At 56.4% G+C, this 21,468-nt stretch overlaps 3 protein-coding genes across 12 annotated transcripts; 1 reads left to right on the top strand and 2 right to left on the bottom strand.

Moving 5' to 3' along the window:
• TOMM6 (translocase of outer mitochondrial membrane 6) lies at positions 1-1,631 on the bottom strand. The gene is made up of 3 exons (XM_059075709.2): positions 1,412-1,631; positions 541-645; positions 1-319 (listed from the first exon to the last, which is right to left on the bottom strand). Exons 1-2 carry the CDS (start codon positions 1,537-1,539, stop codon positions 549-551), a joined length of 225 nt encoding a protein of 74 aa, XP_058931692.1. The 5' UTR covers positions 1,540-1,631; the 3' UTR covers positions 1-319; positions 541-548.
• FRS3 (fibroblast growth factor receptor substrate 3) lies at positions 1,332-17,851 on the top strand. Of its 4 annotated transcripts, none has more exons than XM_067006208.1 (7): positions 1,332-1,355; positions 10,808-10,951; positions 11,969-12,057; positions 12,965-13,151; positions 15,082-15,243; positions 16,083-16,240; positions 16,517-17,851. In XM_067006208.1, exons 3-7 carry the CDS (start codon positions 11,992-11,994, stop codon positions 17,429-17,431), a joined length of 1,488 nt encoding a protein of 495 aa, XP_066862309.1. In that variant the 5' UTR covers positions 1,332-1,355; positions 10,808-10,951; positions 11,969-11,991; the 3' UTR covers positions 17,432-17,851. The 4 variants fall into 4 exon arrangements, with proteins under 4 accessions (XP_066862309.1, XP_066862308.1, XP_058931644.1 ...); XM_067006207.1 differs by lacking the exon at positions 1,332-1,355 and adding an exon at positions 2,726-2,787; XM_059075661.2 differs by lacking the exon at positions 1,332-1,355 and adding an exon at positions 8,531-8,717.
• PRICKLE4 (prickle planar cell polarity protein 4) lies at positions 1,573-8,160 on the bottom strand. Of its 7 annotated transcripts, none has more exons than XM_067006212.1 (8): positions 7,813-8,160; positions 6,262-6,718; positions 5,676-5,822; positions 5,072-5,179; positions 4,245-4,382; positions 3,748-3,951; positions 2,967-3,171; positions 1,783-2,494 (listed from the first exon to the last, which is right to left on the bottom strand). In XM_067006212.1, exons 3-8 carry the CDS (start codon positions 5,808-5,810, stop codon positions 2,121-2,123), a joined length of 1,164 nt encoding a protein of 387 aa, XP_066862313.1. In that variant the 5' UTR covers positions 5,811-5,822; positions 6,262-6,718; positions 7,813-8,160; the 3' UTR covers positions 1,783-2,120. The 7 variants fall into 7 exon arrangements, with proteins under 7 accessions (XP_066862310.1, XP_066862313.1, XP_066862314.1 ...); XM_067006213.1 differs by having other exon boundaries at positions 6,407-6,718; XM_067006209.1 differs by having other exon boundaries at positions 1,573-2,494; positions 5,676-6,718.
• Positions 17,852-21,468: the final 3,617 nt, after the last annotated feature.

Below are 21,468 nucleotides of genomic sequence, written 5' to 3'. Positions count from 1 at the left end.
TGTCTTTGTGTACAGTCTTTATTTGTTAAAATACCATTAGAATATTCCTCGGGACAAGAGCAAAGTTCATCCCCTGCAGAAACTTTGGAACTATGTACAGAACTTTACAGAACACAGGACAACACTTTAGCGGAACCCTACCTGCTGACCAGAGAAGGGTGTTCTGAGTGGACTCAGCAAAGAAAAGGAAATCAAGCAGGGAAGGAAAGGTGCCCATCTGAATCAAACTTCAGCTGCCATCAGGGCAAATCTTGTGACGGTCACAGATTGGAGGCTCTGTTTTTGGAAGGTTTGAGTACAGCACAGGGGTTCCATGTTTCTGCAATCAGACAACAGGTGGCATTAGACATGTAAAATCACTAGAGGGAAATTGGTTAAGAGACTCATATCCCTTGGAACATCTGGAGACACATCTAACTAGGAATAGCCAAGGGTTTTACATCGTCTCTTATCTATTATTTTGTGAATAGCTGATATAAATTATTTCTTATCCCAGTCTCTAGGACTCCTAAAACCGGCAGAACAGTGGTTAATGCTTACCTTTACGGCTACACCCCAGGCTGAGGTGCCATTAGGTCAATGTCACTCAAATTCCTGGCCAGCCAAACTCCGGCAGCAAAGAGTCCCAAATTGAGGATCAAGTTCCTGGAAAAAATGCATCCCTTTAACCCTGTGGTCACTGGGTCACGTGTCTTTGGTCAGTGAAAGATGGGCTGCGGGGGGCTTCCCTGGTGGCACAGTGGTTGAGAGTCCGCCTGCTGATGCAGGGGACACTGGTTCGTGCCCCGGTCCGGGAAGATCCCACATGCCACGGAGCAGCTGGGCCCATGAGCCATGGCCGCTGAGCCTGCGCATCCGGAGTCTGTGGTCCGCAACGGGAGAGGCCCGCGTACCGCCAAAAAAAAAAAAAAAAAAAGATGGGCTGGGGGGTTGGGGGGGAGCTTCCCATCACCACCCTGGAAACCGCCCCCTCCCAAGGCAAAACCACTTCAGAATCGCAAGAGCATCGATCGTTACATAACAGCTTGCCCAAGACCCACATGGTTATTTAAGGTTCGTTTCTACGTCTAGTAAGAGTAGGGTCAAATGCAAAACCCAATTAAGTACTCGTCCAGGGCCAAAAAGCCTGTTAACGTGTTGGTGCCTCCTCTCCCCGGGTCTCCGCGGGCAGGGTGGGATTCTCTAGACAGAGCCCGGTGACTGAGCCCGGTGACTGAAAGGAGCTCTCTGGCCGCACGGAAACTCTCCCGATCAAGGACCTCAGCAAAGCACATCCAGAGCCACGAAAAGGCCGAGATATTGGCGGTGTAAAAAATCCGGAGGGCCCAGCCTCGGCGAAGACGGAAACCTGGCAGGTATGTATACTTGCGCGAAGGGCAGGAGAGCGACCAAGCTCCCGTGCCTCGGTTACCTGCGGAAGTCATTCCTATCGGTGGCGAAGCGGTAGACGCCCCGAAGCCAGTCTCCAACGTTGTCTGGAATTTCGGGAGCTTCATTTGCCGAGCCCGCAGCGATCACGCCAGCCCCACTAGAAGCCATAGCAGCACCTCAGCGCTCCGCAAGGTCTCTCACCACGCCCCTTGTCGACGCCAGCGGATCACGCAACTTCCGGTCTCGCATTTCCGCTGGCTACTCGCCGACAGAGGGCGCAGTGGCTTGAACTTGGTAAGACGCTGGGCCTGAGAACTCCCGGGCTGCGAGTCCGCGACCTCTACCGGGAGAGGAGCTCCGTCCAGCTCCAACCTCCCCTGGTCGGGTTCCATCTTCGGCTCCCTTCTGGCCTTCGGCTGGCCCACCCTGTCAGTCACAGGTGGTCTCTGAGTGATCACTTCGTTGGCTCAGGAGGAGGATGCTGAGGATGGGGCTGTCTAGGATGGGGTGGGGTAGGGTCTCACTCAGCAGGGGATGCGTAGCTTTGAGGAATGGGGCTCCCCAAGAGTCTCCATGAAAAGTCATAGAATGCGCGGGCTAAAAGGAAGCACTCCAAATTTGTCATTTAGCCGCCTCTCCCAGCCATGGCCCTGATGGCGTTCTGCCTAGGATTTTTATAGGGGGAGGAGAGCTTTGCTTTCTCACCTTACAGATCACCTCCCCAGCCACCCTTTCTCCGGGCCGCGCCACTAGCAAATGGTGCAATGCTTCCTGGAGTTGTCGCTGTCCCCAGCTTGGAGATTGCCGGGGGTCTCCCAGGGCCGGGGAAGGCGCTGGCCTAAGAAAAAGCCTTCGGGTTCCGATTCAGAGGAAGAGGAGCAGGTGGGGCAGGAAGCATCCTCCTTGGAATCAAGGGGAGTCTCTGGGCAGCCCTGCTCTTGCCCTTTGGGTGTCTCCGCCTGGTCCCCAGCTCTACACTCCTGCTCCGGGCTGGATCCAAGCATCCCCATCTGGGTTTCCAGACCGGAGCTGGCGGCAGTAGCGAGAAGGGCTGCCCGGGAGATGATCGCGGCATTCCGCGGGGCGCAGTGCCCGTCTTCAAATCCGTCGAGCTCCGCCTCCCCTGTTCCGGGCCGGGTCAGAAACGCCCATCTCAGAGCCGCGAGTCGCCCTCTCCCAGATCCGGGCGGGGCGGCCGCCAGAAGCCAGTCCCAGTCTGGGCCCAGCCTCCCGCCCCGCCTCCTGGCCTTGCGCGCCGCCGCGGTGAGTCCTCTCCGGGCTCCCCGCCCCTCCCCGCCTCCGCCCAGCAGAGGGCGGCCGCGGCCCCAGCCCAGGAGCGAGTCCCGCGCCGCAGCCTCAACCGCGGCGCGGGGTGGGTTCTGGAGGCCCTCGGAGCGCTCTGGCCAGGGACGCGCGGTGAGAGCTGCGGGCCCCGAGGCTCGGGTCTGGGGGTGCGGTGGGGGGAACGGGGGCGCTGCTGGAGGGGCGGGACGGCGTGGGACCGGGACGAGGGTCCCAGTCCGGGAGAACCCCCCCTCAGCCCAGCCCAAGCCGCTGCCCCCTTCCCCTTTGATCTGCACCTTCTCCTCCCTTACCCGGGGACGCCCTGCCTTCCACTGTCGGGGCCGGACTCGAGCCGGCATCCGAATAGCGTCTCTCAAAGCAGCTGTGGCAGCAGGGGCCGCCGCCCAGCAGGGCATAACGTCCCCCGCCCAAGGGCCCGGCGCAGTCCTGGCAGCAGAAGTGGTTCTCGTGCCAGCGCCGTCCCTCTGCCTCGGTGCAGCGGCGGGAGAAGATCAGCTGGGAGAGGGAGAGGGGAACGGCTCATTCATTCATTCACTCATTCATTCATCCAGTAACCACGCCTTATAACCAGTTGACGCTAAAGCACGTCTACAGACATTCCCATTTGATCTACTCAACCACGCTCGGATGCGGGGAGGGCTGATTGGCTTAGCCAGGATCCCCCAGCTAGCAGGTGGCACAGCCTGAAGAAGTGCGACCTGGGTCTCCTGGACGCCCAACCCAGGGTTCCGTGCAGCCTCTTGTGCGGACATTGAGGGAGTTCCTCGCAGGAGCAGGCCCAGCACTGGGCACCCGACGTATTGAAATGAACGTCTTTCTAAGAGTTCCCGCTCTGGAGAAATCCTCTCAGTCCAAGAAAATTTGGGAGACTCTGCTTGCGGTGAGGGAGGGCACAAAGGCAATGAGTCCCAGGTGCCCAGAGCTCAAGTCATAGCAAAGGGAATACAAATTTCCCAGGCTGGTTCCTAGTTCTCTGTTCCCCACTCCATGGTACTGGAAGAGGTGTCCCGTTTCATCTGCCGCGTTGGACCCTGGGCAGACCCCCTCCAGACCCTCCCCTCGAGGCTGTACCTGGTCACAAGCCGGGCAGCGCGGCCGCAGCAGCTCTGCGTGATGACGGCCGCAGTAGAGACGCCCATCGTGGTAGAAGTAGATGAGGTTTATCAGGGCCTGGCCACAGGCCTGGCAGGCAAAGCAAGCCCTGTGCCAGCAGCGCTGCTCTCCTGCCCGAGCTGTGAACACTCCGTACTCCCCTGGCCTCAGCTGCTCCCTGCACTGCGGGGTGCGGATGCTGCGCTGGTCAGAGGCCACACCACCCTCCCACCATCTCTCCTGGCTCTTCCATCCCAACCCCAACCTAACTGTTCTCCCCATATTCTGGCAAGCCCACCTCCACTGCAGGCTCCACAAAGAACCCCTAAATTTGGTTTCCCTTTTTCCTAAACTTTGCCAAACTATCAATCCCCAAACCCCTTTTCCCCCTCCAGAGTCCCAGAAGCCAGCCCCTTCTGAAGAAGTGAGAGGGCAAAGAGGAGGAAGGGGAATATTGGGGGGAAGGTGCTACATACCTTTTCACAGGTACATTCTTCAAGCTTGGGAGGTACTAGGCGGGCCACCCCCTGTCCCAGGGCCTCCCGCCTCCGCTGGGCACAGAAGAGCCGCAGCTCAGCCAACTCCTCCTCCCCAAGGGCCAGGCAGTAGCGCTCCTGCAGAAACAGAGGTCCACTGTGACCGGGAGAGCCCCAGCAGGCAAGGTTGAAGTTTGACTGGAGAGGGGAGGTTTAGCTGCTGGGTCAAAGGAAGGCTGTGAAACCTCAGGGAGGTGCAGGAGATAACAGCACAGAAGGGCACTGAGGAGAGGGAAAAGAACTGGCATAAGTCCACCTCGGACTCACTCCCCCCACCCCAAGAATGGTGATAGCTCAGGTCCTGACAGCCCTACAGTACTTAGCCCATCTCCATATATTTAGATCCTGGCTCCCAATGAGCTGTAGCTTAATATCACTTCCCACTGTATTTTCCCTATTTATTCCATATTTTCCTGCCTCGTCTCCCCAGCTGAACTGTAAGCCTTTAGACTGGGCACTCATAGGCCCTCAATAAATACTTAACCACCATACTCTACATTTGTACATTCCATTATCAGTTTCAAAAGCTGGTCATGTTCATTTTCTCATTTGCTCTTCAACTAAGCATTGTGGTGGGCAGAGCAGATGTTACTGCACCCATTATGTAGTTGTGAAAGCTCAGGCTGGGGGTGGGGGATGACTTCCCCCAATTAGTGGCAAAGCTAGGCCTTAAGTGCATGTCCCCTGCCTTTTGAACCAAACTTCTTCCCACGGTAAGTAAAGAAAGGGAGGCAAGAGAGAGGAAAGCTGGGGAGAGGGAGACCCACATCACTGTCCTGCGGAGGGAGCTGCTGCAGGAGGGTCCGGAGTCCAGGCCAGCTGGGGGCTTGGTTGGTGTCCAGGCCAGGGTTCCCCAAGCTCAGAACTTCAGGATCCTGAGGAAACGCAGCAAAAGGAGAGAAGCAGAGCTTGGCTTTTCCTTCCTTCCCCTTCTTTCCTTCCCTCTTCATTGCCACCTCTTCACCAATCTGGAACAACATCCAAGCACCCCCCTCCATTTGGAGGATCCTCTTTCAGGATCACAAGGACAGCTGATCCACTCCCATGTTTGTGGTCTGATTGAGGCAGGTTAGGGGGGGGCACACTGCAAAAGAGCTTCCTTCTTATGCTTGAAATCACCCCTTTCGCTCCTTAGGGCCAAAGTCCCTAGGTTCACAGACCTCCTAGGAGAGTATTCATGTATTCGTGGATAAGTTTAAAGAAGTTGAACCCCTGTGTCCTGAGAGGGCTGTAGGGACAGGGATTCCTGCAAAGAGAAAGGGCTTCAAGAAGTTGGGCACAAAGGCTAACTACCTCCCACTTGGTGGAAATGGGAGGAGGTCCAAAGGATGGAGGGGATGATGGTCTCAGAGGGAAGGGCAGGACCCCTACCACCTGAGCAGAGGTTTCCTCAGGGTCCTCCTCTGGCACGTGACCTCGGTTGCTTTCTGAGTTGACTGGCGGATTTGGCTCCGGAGGGGTCAGCCTCTCCCCTCGGTGGGGCCAGCCAGAGTTCAGCAGTGACATTGGTGGCAAAGTCTGCACAGAAAACAACAAGACGCCTCCCATTTATTGGGCCACGACAGTGTGCTAGGCAGGCTAAATGCTTTCTGGGTGTTATCTCCTTCAGTCCTCCCAACAGCTATGTGAATCAGATGGTATTCTTATCACCATTTTACAGATGGCCCAACTGAGGCTTGGAAAGCATACATGGTGTGCCCAAGGTCACACAGCTAGTAAATGGCAGAGCCAGATCTTGAGGCCAAATCTTTCAGCTCCAGAGTTTCTGAAGCTCAAACTCGGGGGTCTCCCAAGATTGGGATGGAGGAAACAGGAGGCCCATAGTGGAAGGAGAGGGCATTTTGCCTTTCTGGTGAGCCTTTGGGTAGACTGGCCCCTTGTTCCCCATCTCCCCTGCCATAGCTCCCCCCACTTCTCACTGTGCACTCAGCAGCACCCAGTGAGCCTACTTCCTCACCTCTCCCTGCTTTTCCCACTGTAGGCTTGGGCTGGGTGAAAGGACCACTTCACTGGGAGGCCCTTCTCAGCCTATCCAGCCTATACCAGCTCTCCTTTCCCTGAGCTCCAGAAATAAGTACAGGGGGTGCCCCAAGATTTAGCACCTAATGTTTCCCTTTGCTCCCTGGGTCTCTCTCAGCTCCTCATCTAGTCTATCAGCTCCTCCAGGACAGACGAAATCCAGTGCTTCTATCTTCTATCTCTAGTGGCAACTTCATTGGATAATTCTAAGTGCATCTCTTCAGCCCTCCTCCAGGCAAGCCCTGGTATGGCCACAGTATCTTGGGGATAGGAGGTGACTACTGAAGTAGAAAAGGGGTGGGCCCTGCCCTCAAGGAGCTCATAGTCTACTGGGTAAGGCACAGATGAAACCAGGCAGGATGGGGCCAGGGTTCTGGGCAGATATACACAGCACCCTAGGAAGAAAAAGAAAACCGAGTAAACTTTTCTAGAACGTTTACCCTGTGCCAGGGACTTTTCCAGCATGTTACATAATATAGTTCATCTTCACAACAATACTGTGAGGTAGTTTCTATTATCCCATTTTACGGTGGTTGAAACAGAGGTTAAACTTGCCTGAGGTCACATTAGAAGGCTAAGGAGGGAAACGTTAGAGGAGGAGTTTGCCTTTGAGAGCTGGGTTGGATTCTAACGGCAGCTGGGCACAGGAGGGCATCACCAAATCCCTGGCCTCTATAAGACCCAGCTTTGGGGCTGGGAACAGGGTTTGGACTGTGACAATTATAGGTTTCCCAGCCCCGGAGCCCCCACCCTGTGCCACCCTGCTTCCTGGCTCCACACCCATCTGCTTCCTTCCTGTTCTGTCCCTCAGATCAGGTTTCCTGTGGAAGGCAGCCAGGATGGGCTGTTCACACCCAGGGCCAGGAGTAGCCACATCCCCTGGGGCTCCAGGAGGCAAGAGATGCTTGGGGGAGGGGGTGGGCATCGAAGAGGGGTATCTGGGGCCCCAGAGGAAACTTGCACCCCTCTTCCAGATTAGTTCTAGTTTGCATGAAATCATCCCACACAGGAACAACACTCAGAAATCAGTCTTCACCCCTCACCCTCATCCCCCCAGGGCGGCATAACTCCACATCCACTTAGCACTGGGCCCCACTCACGTGCTGGATTCCTTCCAGAATTCCCCTCCCCCCTTACAAAAGGGACAAGACTGAACCCCCTCCCCACCCCCGCGTAGGTGTAACCAGTCTCAGGAGTTCTACCTTCCCAACCCACCCCTGCCCGGAAGGGCAGAGTCTAGGGATTGGGAAGTGGCGGGGAAGGGGGAGGGTGTAAGGGATGGAAGGTTTCCCGGGACAGTGAGAGGAAGAAGGGGAAGAGAAGTGTCTGGTCCTGCCAAGTGCCCTCTCGACAGACCCCCAAAGTTTTTTCTTGGGCATGCGGGGCCCACCTCCGAAGTGGGACGCGGTGTGGTTCCCGAGTCAGCTGGGGTTCCCAGTCTGGCTGCTGGGAGTTTAGGGGAAGGGACGGGACTCCGCCGGGGTCTCACCCTCGCTGCGCGCTGTTGTCCGGGCAGTTCTGGACAGACCCTGCCGTTCGGCCCTTCACCCAGTTCGCACCCTCAGGCCTCGACACCCGCCTCTGCCCGCCCCGGGAGCGCGCCTTCCGCTCCCACGCCCCCTGCGGGCCCTGCCATCCCCTCCGGGGCTGGTAGAGCCGGACGTGGGGAGGGGCCTAGAGCTGCCGACTGAAGGAAAGCATTTGAGGGATCTCGGGTGGAAAGTGTACAGGCTCCACTGCCTCCGTGCCCATGGGCTTAGCAGGGAGCCATCGTTATGCCGGGTCCTCAAGCACTCGCAGAACAGAACGCCTTTCGCAGCCCGCAGGTCCCCCCAAACCTTCCTTCTGGTCTCCTAGCCCCGCCTCTCTGTGTCCCCACCCCCACCTAGTTCCCTCCCCCTTGTCCCCAGCCCCTTTCTTGAGTCCCTCGTCCTGCCCTTCTCCCTTCCATCCCTTCAGGCTCCTCCCCCAATCTTTCGTGTTTCTCCCCCGCCCCGCCCCGCCCCGCCCCGCCCGCCGCTCGGGTCCTTTTTCTGATCCTGGGAGTGGAAACTTTTGGTCCTACCTCTGGTCCCCCTCAGCCCCGCCCCGAGTCCCGCCCCCGCCCCAGGCTCCGCCCCGCCCCCGCCATGCTCTCTCAGTTGCTGGCCCTGAGCGCCCTCTGGCGTCTGCGCATGCTCCCTGCTCCCTACTGCAAAGTCCTCCAAAGGGACCTTCTAGGCTGTGCGCCGGTCGCCCCTAATCGGGTCCGCCCGCTCGCAGCGTCTCGTCGGTGCTACCGGTGACCTCTGACCCCGCCGCCACGGGGCGGGGAGGCCTTAGCTCCCGGCGGGCGGCGGCTGCTGCAGCGGGACCCGGGAGCGGGGCCCGGCGCCGCCCGGGCCGCGGGGCGATGTGAGTCGGGGCGCGGCGGGGCGGGGGCGAGGCGGCTCCACCGAGGCCGCACCGCGCCGCGCCGCAGTCTCCACTCCCTCCCAAGGAAGCCCCGGGCGGGAGGGAGGTGGAAACCCGGGGCTGGGGGCGGGGATCTAGGGACAACGCGCGGCCCTGACCTCCTCTATTCCTTCCCGGTATCTAGAAATTCGCCTGTTACCTAAATCCGTCTCTAAGCCCCCAGAACCACCCCACCCCCACCCGCGGACACACCTTCATGTGTCCTGGAGCCCTCAGGACCCCTCACTCCTGCAAATTCCCCTGATACGCTCACAGAGCACCATTCTCTCCTGGATGCCCCCAACTGCTTCCACCGCCCTGAAATTCCTCTGAGTCTTCATGCCCCCCGTTCTCCTTGCACCGTGCTCAAGTCCAAAAAAATTGTCCACATTTACCTGATCCCTCTCATACGTTTTGAGTCCCTATAACCTCAAACTCCCACCCCCAATCCACACCTGTCTCAGACCAGCGACCCCTCCTCCTCCCACCCAATGTAACCCCCCTCGTTGGGCTGTTGTGATATGTCCTGGTATCTTAAAGAGAAGTGAAGGGGACAGGAAAAGGTGCAGCGCCCTCCTCCATCTTGCACCCTGTAGTTCTTGGCTTCACCCCCAGACTCCCTGTTGGTGGCTCAAGCCCCAGTATTTACCCAGCTGTCTGCCTTTAGGCTGTGCATACCTTCCTCATCCTGCTGCCCCCTTCCAGAGAGTAAGCCAGACCAAGAGGGTAGGGGTCCTTTTACCTGGGAAGTGTCCAAGGATGCAGAGCACCAGGGGCCCTGGGAAATGACATTGTTTTTCCAGAGCAGGAGGGTGGGATTTCAAGGATCTCCAGGGTACTGGCTTGTCGACTTGTCTACCTAGGGCTCAGATTACTGAAATTTTGATTGATTGTTAGCATTTATGTTAACTTTTAGGCCTTTCAGAGTTTGGAGAACAGAAAATCTATCAAGCTTCCACATGTGAGATTGAAGGAGCTTGTCCTAGAAGAGGAAAATGTTGATTTAGCTATGTTTGTCCTACAAACTTACCTCTAGAGGTTATTGAAGCTAGAAGTTCCACCGTTGACAGATGTTTCCCTTCAAAACTAAGGCCTTGGGGTGGGAGTTGGGGGTGGTGATGAAGAATCTACTTGGCAGACTCTCCTAGATACTTAGTAGCAATAAAAAAGACTACTGGTTTCCTGAATCTTAAGCCATTGCTCTTTCTAATACATCTTAGTGTCCTTTTGAGAAAGCTCTCTGTAGAGTTCAAGTTCTCAGCAAAGGTAAGGTGGTGATCTTGGTATTGGTTGTAACAGGATTCACATGGGGTCTAGAGGTGACTTAAAATGTACTGGGTTGCCTCAGACTTCAAAGTCACTGATGCCAGGGAAGTCTGTCCCGCTCAGGGCCCATGGGGCTTAGAATTTGTGGTCCCTTTGCTCTTTTTTTTTTTTTTTCCGGTACGCGGGCCTCTCACTGCTGTGGCCTCTCCCGTTGCGGACGGAGCACAGGCTCCGGACGCGCAGGCTCAGCGGCCATGGCTCACAGGCCCAGCCGCTCCGCGGCATGTGGGATCTTCCTGGACCGGGGCACGAACCCATGTCCCCTGAATCGGCAGGCGGACTCTCAATCACTGTGCCACCAGGGAAGCCCGGTCCCTTTGCTCTTTTTTGTTTGTTTTGTTTGGTTTGGTTTGGTTGGGTTTTTTTGTTTTTTGCGGTACGCGGGCCTCTCACTGTTGTGGCCTCTCCCGTCGCGGAGCACAGGCTCCGGACGCGCAAGCCCAGCGGCCATGACTCACGGGCCTAGCTGCTCCACAGCATGTGGGATCTTCCCAGACCGGGGCACGAACCCATTTCCCCTGCATCGGCAGGCGGACTCTCAACCACTGCGCCACCAGGGAAGCCCCCTTTGCTCTTGATCTCACTTCCTTCATTGGTGTTTCTATCCCATTAAGGCTGGAACAGATATCCAGGTGGGATGGACTGACGGCAAGTCAGTTTCATTAACAATTGGGGGTGAGAATGGAAGGTTTCCACTAACCTGTGGTCTCTGTCTCCTATGCTAGGTGAGCCCCAGGTGTGTCCCAGGGAGATCCAGGTGACTTCTCTGCAGACTGCTTGCCATGACACCCCACCAAGAACAGGGGGAATAAAGTGGGGGTCCTTCCCCATGCCCCTCCCATGGTCAGCTTCCCGATGGCCTGGGTGAGGTGAGAGCTGTGTATAGGAGTCACTTTTCTGGAGTTTTCCAAGTTGGGAGGAGTAGAGGGTGCAAGTCAGAATTGTTCAAGGCTTTACACTTTCAGCGGGAGTTCTAGAAGGATATCTAATCCTGCTGATTCATTTCTTGCAGAAAGTTGCAAACCCATAACTTCTGGTTGGGATCGGTCCATGTGTTTGCTTGCTCCCTTAGGTCACTGTAGCCTGGTGGTATCACCTCCATCCTAGGCACAGGCCCAACTGTTGTGACGTCTAATTCGAGTGCCATAATCCTTGAGGAAAAAAACAGATATTAAGGCCTCTGTTCTCCCCTTTGGACAAAGGGGAGCAAACCCGGCGTTTATTATTTTAATGAAGAAATACCAACTCAAGCTTATAAAAGTAGTGCTCTGTTTTAAATGTTCAATCTTCTGAGTCTATCTCTTGACCATAATGTAACATCTCATTTGAAGAGAACATCAAAATGATAAATTTGAGGTGGATGTTGGGCTGGTGGTGAGGAAAGAAAAGAGGATTTGGATGATGTGGGAGGAGTGAGGTGAAAAAGGAGGAACAAGGAGAAAGGTCCAGGCCAAAGTGTCTGGGACTCCCAACTACAGTTTCTTCACTGAATCTGGAGGAGGGCACTGGGCTGGCACCCAACTCCTGATGCAGATCACTTCATCTCGGTCCCTACTTTTAACCTTGCTTTTCCTGCTGCCCAGGCTGCCCTTCCCTATCATTACATCAGTCAGAATCCTACATACTTCTCAAGGTCCAGATCAAATGTTGCCCCTAAGAAGCTCTCTCCATCCCCCCATCAGCATTAATCCTTAACATGTCCTAACTTGAATTAATGTTTATCCCGTGTGTGTCTGGCCCTGGATTGAGAATGTGAATTCCTTGAGGGGGGGACTGTGAGTCTTAGAGTAGGTGATCAAAACGAGGTGGTTCGGCCAGAGTTCCCCAGAGCAGGGCTTTTGGGAGCTGACCTCAATGACCTTCCTGTCCCTTATGTTTTTCCCTAGGGCGGGCCGGCTGCTCTGACACCATGGGGAGCTGCTGCAGCTGCCTGAACAGAGACAGCGTCCCAGACAACCACCCCAGCAAGTTCAAGGTACCCACAGCCCCCTCCTCTCCCACATTCCCAGTACGGCCTCGGGCTCGGCCCGAGCTGTCAAGTTGCTTCAGCCTCCCTCGAGAAGGTGAAATGACGGGCTGAGGTTGTGGGCTTTGCAAGCTCAGGACCTCTGAGCATTGCTAAGGAAAACGGGCTCAGGCCACTGCCTTTTGTGTGGCTCTTGGTATTACTAAGAATGAAGAAATGGCTGCAATAGAGTAGCAAAGATTGTGCTTTCAGAATGTTCACTCCTGTCAGTGTATCTTTGTAACTTTACATTATAACTTTTCAGAGAAAACAACAAAAGTCTGTATTTGTGAATTAACGTGTGTCAAGTATTTCAAACAGTGCTTAACACATGTTAAGAACAGTATTAGTGTTTGCTGTTTGCTTTGGGAAGCTGAGGCCCGGCCCAGTGGACCTGTGTGCACCCCCGCCTTGCTCCTTCCACCTCCCTGTAGGGGGCGCCCCCTCCTCACCCCGGCATCTTGAGGCCCAGATTTCTCCTGCTCACCAGAAGAGGGAGCCCTCAGCAAGATCCTGCAGTTGGGGAGGTGGTGGAGGCCTTTATATTTGTTCTGCTTGGGTTTGACTCTCCCAGGGTCTTAAGATTTTGAACTTACAATAGAACCTCTTCTCCCATTAGCAACTGGTCCTTGGATACCAGCTATGGACCATTTGGGGTCATCTAACTGTGCACATCTAACCATCTGACCTTGGGGGTCGACCTACCATCCCTCCCCTCACTGCCCAAATGACAAAACTAAGGCCTAGAGAACTGTAGTGGGTCAGCGGCACTGTTTCATCCGTGTCCCAGTAATCGTGTGGCATTCCCAGTTGCTCACGGACCTGGACACACTTGTTGGACTCACCCATTAACCCTTCTGTCCCCTGCCCCTGCCAGGTGACGAATGTGGATGATGAGGGGGTGGAGCTGGGCTCCGGAGTGATGGAGCTGACGCAGAGCGAGCTGGTGCTGCACCTGCATCGGCGCGAGGCTGTCCGCTGGCCTTACCTCTGCCTGCGGCGCTATGGCTACGACTCCAACCTCTTCTCTTTTGAGAGTGGCCGCCGGTGTCAGACTGGCCAGGGTGAGTACCAGCCCCTGCCTCACGCTGGGATGGGGGCTTGTGCGCCTGGGACAGGTATTGGGGCTGGAAGTCGTAGCTTGAGGGACAGTGGGGAAGTCTGTCCACTTGGCAGGAGTTGCCCAGAGAAGGGAAGGGTCGTGGCCAAGAGCACACAGAACTAAGTGGACTCCCAGGCCAGTGCTTTTTCTCTTCGATCATTGCAACTCCGGCCTGGGTGGCTCTGTGAGGTCATTTGTTGCCCAGCCCATGGGAAGGAGCCAGTGCTCCCAGACCTGGGAAAGCAAGCGATTCCTCCTCCCTCTCTTACTCTAGTTTCAGGGTCCATCTTGCCCCCTAAGTAGGAACAAACTGAGCCCCAAGTCATATACCCTGGTTCCTGTGTATAATGAAAGGTCAGGCAAGAGCTCTGGCTGCCTTGGGGCTGCGTGGCGTGGGAATGATAGATTTGGGGAGGTCCGTGGTATACAGAGGAACCCTCACGAGGTTGATCTTTGTCTCCTGTCACCTGTGGGTGGTGGAGTGTGATGTATTCTGCCTTCTTCCCCTTTCTCCTTGCAGCCAGAGGTCAGGGAGGGGTGGGTTGCTCCATGAAGTCAAGGCTGGGGCCAGCCATGGCTCTTTGAAGGGGTGGTATGGTCTGGGCCTTCTTTGAGGACACAGGCCTAAGCTGTGCTAGAAGGAATCCCACAAGGGATTGTGTTCAATGCAGTGCGGAGGTGTGACTGCAGGGATGGAATGAGCAAGCTCTGATGGGGCCACCAACACAACAGTGTGTCTCTGAGGTTGTCCTGGCTGGGGGAGCCCTCCCCTCTGTGCACCTTACCTTTGGAACTCATGAAGCAGAAGCAGTTAACCTCCCTAGGCCCCAACACAGGGTTCTTCTAAAACTCCAGGCTTTCCCAGCCTTTTCTAAGCTCTGGACATATCTTAGAATGAGCTATAATAAATAGAATAGAATGAGGAAAGAGTAGCCCTATTTCTTCCCCTCCTTTCTATCCTTCTCATCCCGCTCCTGCAGACCTCATACCCCAACCTAGTTTGTCTTTGTTTGGAACATGCACATGTACATCCCAAGTGGCTTCCCCTGAGTCCTGGGTCCCACTGTTACACAGGGGGAGTGCAGAATCCCAGGCTGGCCCAACACCCCAAGAGCATCTTCGGATCCCCTGAGTCATGTGTGCAGCCCAGTCCTGCTGTGCCAGGACCGTGAGTTGCTGCCTTAGAGTTTGAGGGGCTGTAAGGCTGGCTGCATGGAGGAGCCACATGGTTGCCTTGCCATATTTGTCCTTTAGCTAGTCAGCCCATCCTTCCTTTCTGCACCAGACTTCAAGCTCCATAAGGCCAGGGGCCTATACACAGTAGACAGTCACTCTCTCGCCTGGCACTGGACTAAGTATGCAGTGAATAAGCAGTGAACAGGACAGACCCTCCCACCCTCAAAGAGCTTAGAGGCTGTTGGGCATAGAGCTGAGGGCTGGTGCCTTGGCGGAGCTCATTTTTCTGGGGAGTAAGGGGCGGCAGGCAGAGGAAGATGGGGGCAGCATGTGAGGTGGAGTGGTCACTCATCTGACACTGTCCCTTCCACTTTGATTTTTTACTTCTCTTCCCTTCACCCTGGTGCACACACATCCTTACGAAAAGGATTTAACCTCGGAGGAATGTAGCTGAAGTATTAGATCTTAAGATGGTGGTAATGGATAGAGTGTGTTAGGCTGGGCCGCGGGGGCCTAGGGCCAACTGCTCCTGTGGCTCTTAGACTTTGGAGGGTGTTGGGGAGAATGCTCAGTGTGAGGGCCTCTCCCACCCCTCTGCAGGCCAGGGACTGAGGTCAGGGACTTGTCCTGAGCTCTGTGCATCTGTTCAGCCTCTCTAGTCCTCCCTTATAGGACACAGGGTCAGAGGAGCCTCATTTCTTCCTCTCCTTCTTCAGGGATATTTGCATTTAAGTGTTCCCGGGCCGAGGAAATCTTCAATCTCCTCCAGGATCTGATGCAGTGCAACAGCATCAATGTGATGGAAGAGCCGGTCATCATCACCCGCAACAGCCACCCGGCTGAGCTCGACCTCCCTCGGGGCCCCCAGCCTCCCAGTGGTGAGGAGACCCCCCCCCACCGCCTCAGCACCCCAGTGCACACGCACATGCACGCACAAGCATAGCCCCAGGAAGCACCAGTCTTGGAGGCATGAGTCAGGCAGGCAGGCGAGGGGATGGCTGGGTGAGCCAGGCTTCCAGGACCATCATCCATCATCCAATGACTCCTAGGGATGGATAAGTCCTGGCCTTGGCCAGTCAGGTGACTCAAGCGGAGGCTGGGGAGTCCAGGGCCTTATATTGATGGATGGTCGGGGAACAGACAGGAAGACATTGGGTTTCCATGGAAACGGCAGTCCGGAGCTGTTTTGCTTCCTTCCTTCTATCTACTGGATCATACCCATATACCTTTCCTGACGGCTTATGCAGGCATCTCTGCCCACGGCTGTCTGGAGAGGTTCCCACAATTTCTGCTTGTTCATTCACTGAATCACACTGAGCACCTGCTCCGTGTCTGGCACTCCATCGTGTCTGGCTGGCCCGTGGGGGACAGAAGAAATAGGAACACGGTCCTTGATTTCGAGGAGCTTCCCTGGAGCTCAGTGGCAGAGCTGGAATGAGGTGAAGGGTCGGTCCAGTGGCGACAAGGTGTGCCTTAAGTGTTTCAGATAAGGCTGTGATGGGGAAGTGGGGTTCAAGCTGAGCTGTGAGGGAAAGGGCAGGGTCTGGAGAACAGATACAAGGTGAAGATAATGGGGGACTGCCAGATCAGCGGGGCTGACCCCCTGCGGGCCTTGGGAGTGTCTCCCCTCCAGTTGGAGGAGTCCCAGGATGCCACACACACGGTTGCAGGTAGTTGCCAGGTGGTTTAAGGACACCCTTGTCTCCCGTGTGCCCAGCTCTAGGCTACACCGTCTCCAGCTTCTCCAATGGCTTCCCTGGCTGCCCGGGAGAGGGTCTGCGATTCTCAGTGCCCCGACGCCCCTCAACAAGCAGCCTGCGACACCCCTCGTTTGGGGAGGAGTCCACCCATGCCCTCATTGCCCCCGATGAGCAGGTGAGCAAGTGGCTGCCCAGCATCTTCCTGTGGGTCTGGGTGGGGGTGGGGGATCAGGAAATATGGCTCCTCCTCCCAGTGAGGATCCTGAGAGTTGATAGAGTCCCTTCCTGTCCCAAGAAAGGGAGGCAGCTTCCCTGGAAGGTTAGGAGGACAAGGAAGAGGAGGAGACTGCAGCTCCTTTTCCCTGTGCTTCTCTTCTCTCATCCTGTCCCCTGTTCTCTCCTTCCTCTCTGCCCTCGGACCCTCCTGCCCTTGGACTCCTCCCCCCCCCAGTCCCACACCTACGTCAACACACCAGCCAGTGAGGATGAGCAGCGCAGGAGCCGGCACTGCCTGCAGCCCCTGCCTGAGGGCCGGGCGCCCCTTGCCCCGCAGGCCTGGGGCCCCGAACAGGGGGATCCGCAGGTGTTCCTGCAGCCAGGCCAAGTGAAGTTCGTGTTGGGCCCCACCCCGGCTCGGCGGCACACGACCAAGTGCCAAGGCCTCTGCCCCAGCCTGCATCACCCGCTCCACCACGACAATAACAACGAGGGCCCTTCTGAGTGCCCAGCCCGGCCCAAGTGCACCTACGAGAACGTCAGTGGGGGGCTGCGGCTGGGGGCAGGCTGGAGACTGAGCCCGGAGGAGCCGGGCTGGAATGGCCTCACCCAGCGCCGGGCCGCGCTGCTGCACTACGAGAACCTGCCCTCCCTGCCCCCCGTGTGGGAGAGCCAGGCCCAGCAGCTGGGGGAGGAGGCCGGGGATGACGGCGACTCGAGGGACGGGCTTACACCCTCCTCCAACGGCTTCCCTGAAGGCGAGGAGGATGAGACCCCACTGCAGAAACCCACCAGCACCCGGGCTGCCCTCCGCAGCCACGGCAGCTTTCCTGTGCCGCTGACCCGCCACCGAGGCTCCCCGAGGGTCTTCAACTTTGATTTCCGCCGGCCGGGCCCCGAGCCCCCCAGGCAGCTCAACTACATCCAGGTGGAGCTGAAGGGCTGGGGTGGAGACCGCCCCAAGGGGCCCCAGAACCCCTCAGCCCCCCGAGCCCCTGTGCCCACCACGCACCCTGCCCGCAGCTCAGACTCCTATGCTGTGATTGACCTCAAAAAGACCGTGGCCATGTCCAACCTGCAGAGGGCTCTGCCCCGCGACGATGGCACCGCCAGGAAAACCCGGCACAACAGCACCGACCTGCCTCTGTAGGGACGTCCCTCCACCCACCTGGCAGCCTCTGCCTCCCGCTCCTGTGCTCCGAACCCGCACGCCCGGGGTTGGGGTTGCTTCTCAGAAGGGCCCTGAGGCGGGACCAGATGCTTCCCTGCACTGGCCGGAGTCCCCAAAGGTATCAGCCACTGAGTCTCCTGGTCTCCTCTCCGAGTAGGGGACAGAGGAGGGTGACCAGGTGAGGAGGGAGCCGTGACGTAAACTGTGAAGGGCCCCGTGATTGCATTTCGTACCCTCTCGTTATGTCATCTGTCTCGTCTGTCGTCTGTGTGTTTTTTTTGGTTGAAATTTGGAAACATTTTGTACCTGTTGATTTTATTTATCAGTTTATTTTTCTATTTATTGTTTTAAATGTAATTTAACATATTTATTATTAATATAATTATTTTTAAATTCTGACTTGGTAGATGATGTCAAATTCTTAGGGAGTCTTTCCTGGCATGGTGCTGGGGTGGGAGTCGGGGAGGCCTAACAGAGGTAGGGGTTTCACTCTGGGAAATTTGGGGTGATTGTGGTTTTTGTGACAAGTCAGGACCGTTTCTTTTTCTCCTCCAAGAAGCTGCGGCCCAGACTGAAAGTTGCCAGGGGTGGCTGCTCCGTCAAAGTAAAGTGACAGGACAGCTAGAGTCCTAGATGCAGAAAGGGGATCTGTAAGGAAAGCTACCCTGATGAGATAAAACCCTGACTCTCTTGAGGTTGGCAATGTGGGGGGGGAAATGGGGGGGGCGGGGCGCTACACCAGATTCACCTCTGGAATCCCTCACTGAGTCTCCCTTCTGCCACCAGGTGGGTCCCATTGGGTACTTAACTGCTCTCCTGTACCACCTTGGTCCAAAGGTGGGCCTTGTATCCTCTTTTGGCACCGTCAACATGCCAAGGTCAAGATTAGAACCTTTATTTTTATTTATTTATTTATTTATTTTTTGTGGTACGAGGGCCTCTCACTGTTGTGACCTCTCCCGTTGCGGAGCACAGGCTCCGGACGCGCAAGCTCAGCGGCCATGGCTCATGGGCCCAGCCACTCCGTGGTATGTGGAATCTTCCCGGACCGGGGCACGAACCCATGTCTCCTGCATCAGCAGGCAGACTCTCAACCACTGCACCACCAGGGAAGCCCAAGATTAGAACCTTTAAACAGGACTTTAATAAAAGCCCAGGAAGAGCAAAAAACAAAAGGGGAAAAACAGTGTAATATGAAACTGAATAATCTGACTTACAAAGTGGGACTTTCCCAGAGAAGTACTTCCCGGGAGTGGACTCTTTGGGGCCCCTCTGACCTACTGCAGGGGTGGTCCCCTGACGGAGCCACCACATCTGAACGCCTGTCTGGGAGCCCGGGGTCTGTACAGCGCTGCACACACCACCTGCCCAGGGCTGTGGTTGCGGAAGCTCCCCTTCCCTGTCCGGAGGCTGCCTCTTTTCTCTTCCTCCTCCCACCAGCCTCCCTACCTCCAGACTCCCTGTCTCAAACCCCTGAATGGTTAATCTCCAGGAAATCCAGTGTCTGCGATGAGGCACTCAGGGCCCCGGTGAGGAGTAGGAGCAGAGTTTGTCCAAGATTTGGGGACAAGCCTTCTTTTTTTAAAAAAAATATATATTTATTTATTTAATTTTGGCTGCGTTGGGTCTTCGTTGCTGCACGCAGGCTTTAGTTGCGGTAAGCGGGGGCTACTCTTCGTTGTGGTGCGCGGGCTTCTCATTGCAGTGGCAGCTTCCCTTGTTGCAGGCTTAAGTAGTTGTAGCGCGAGGGCTCTAGAGCGCAGGCTCAGTAGTTGTGGCGCACGGGCTTAGCTGCTCCGTGGCATGTGGGATCTTCCCAGACCAGGGCTCGAACCCGTGTCCCCTGCACTGGCAGGCGGATTCTTAACCACTGCGCCACCAGGGAAGTCCGGGACAAGCCTTCTTGTCTCTGGTCACCGTTTGTACCCCAGCTCCCTGCCCTGTGGAGCGAGCAGACCTGTCCTCCACACCAAGGAAACAGGCCAGGGTCGGGCCCACCCAGGTGGAGCCCACCCAATTCCCTTCTCCTCCTGCTGTCTTACCACTGCCTGGGCCTCAATTCTGGGAGCATCCTTTCCCCTGGGCAGGGATTAGACCAACTGGCTTCCAGACCCCCTCTGACCTTGGGTGTCACTCTGTCCAGGAAATGGGCAAAGAGGACTGGCTACAGAGGATGTGAGAGGCCCTTCACCTGGGGCCCACTAGGGTCCCAGGGTACCGCTGGCACCGAACCCTTCTCTCCTTTATATGCTTTTGATCTCTGGACCAGAGGAATCACCTGCAGCAGGCTGGATTCATGCACTTTTCCCCACACTGCGGTAGGGCAGTACTGTCCCCTCGCTGCAGCTCACCCAGACAGGCAGCTCAATTCTGCTTTCTCCACGTCCTCCCACGCTACCCCTGCTCCTCCTTTTGGCCTCCACGGTCAGAAGCAATGGACTCTCCAAACAGGATGACCAAGATGGGGGGCAGGCATGGTCGTGCCAGGACCAGGCCGAGGGTCCCTGGCTATGCTAGTGACTCATGGGCGTGCTCAGGACCCTCCTGATTCGTGGACCCTGTCATGCGGGAGTCAGGAGCTTGGCTTGAGTCAAGAGGCCGGGTTCTGCTGCTGACTTGGCTATTGTCTCTGCTCTCTTGAGCATTTGGTCACCCCAAATAGGCCTCGGCTTTTGCCCCTGGAAAACACAGAGCTAATTGTGAGAAGTAGTCAATGAGATGATGAACGTGGCACCACTTTAGAAAGCAGACCGACGTGGGCAAGCTGTCTTAACCCAGCTGCTCCCCCGGAAAAAAACCACTGGTCATCACAACTCTTCAGCCCCTGAGACCGACCTCAGGCTCGTTGCTGCTCCTTCGCTGAACAACTCAAGGAAGAGCAGTTCCGTCTCACTCTCAGGGGTCACCAGGTCTTGGTCAGAGCCTGGCGGTTCCCCCAGAGCAAGCTGTAATCGCTTCAGTCTGCATATTTGTGGGGCATTGGGTGGGGGTCCAGGACATGTCCCAGGAATTGGCTTCCAGCCCAGTGTGGCCGCCAACCTTCCCCGTCCCCTCCCCAGGTCACTGCCTCTGACCCACAAGGTCTACTCTAGGAATTTTCCTCTGGTGGAGCGGGTAGGGTAGGCTTTCCTGGCGGGAAGGGGCGGGTGGGAGTGATGCCCAGGAGGGCGACCGACGCTCCTGTGTCTGAGCCTGCCCTGCCAACATCAGGGCGTGGTGTGCGGACAGAATCTGTTTCCATCACCATCATCGTCCAATGATCCCCACCAACATGGTGAATGTTTGCTGACTGCTCAGTTCTCTTAGTTAGAATCAGGCCCTACCCACACCCTGGGCCGCCCTCAGGAAAGGACAGGAGCCAGCATCCTGTCCAGGAGTGACATTTCAGGTCAGACCAGGAGGGGCCCTCCCAGAGCCCACCCCTGGGTAATAATAGCACTTTACAAGGGTATAAACATGGGCGGCTTTCCACAGGGCCTTATAGACCGTTTATCTCTTTCGGCCCCGCTGGGCTGGATTGTTATCACGGCGGTGCAGAGGAGGAAGCAGGTCAAGAGGTGAAGTGACTTGCCTCAGGCCATGAAGTTAATTAGTAGCTTGAGCTGGGGCTGCCTGCCGGTCGTGTGTCTTTTCCAGGCAGCTTCTCCCAACCTGGCCTCAAGGGGCTTAGTTCCCTCAGGTGGGCGGCGGGGAGAGCATGTTGGGTGCTGCCCTGGACAGAAGTGGGCCAGGTGTTGGCAAGGGCCACATTCCCCAGTGTTCCCACTCAGGAATCTTTCTGAATTCCAAGCCAGGGCCTTGTCTGATTGACAGCAAGGTGAACCTGACTTCCCCTAGGGTCGGCCAATGCCCGCCCACGGACCCTGCCCCTCTACCCTTTCGATGCCTTGGAATGGCTCCCATTTTGTAGGTGGGTGTGCCGGAGGGGGCCTGACCTCGCCCCCCCCCCCACTGCCTTCTCCTCCAGGCATCTCAGCCCCACAAGAGGCCCTGAGCTCTGGCGAGTTCTCTGACAA

Source organism: Kogia breviceps, chromosome 10 (assembly GCF_026419965.1).
Source record: "Kogia breviceps isolate mKogBre1 chromosome 10, mKogBre1 haplotype 1, whole genome shotgun sequence".
Classification (NCBI taxonomy): domain Eukaryota; kingdom Metazoa; phylum Chordata; class Mammalia; order Artiodactyla; family Physeteridae; genus Kogia; species Kogia breviceps.
The sequence above is the reverse complement of the archived record's forward strand: the minus strand, read 5'-3'. Positions and strand labels throughout refer to the sequence as shown.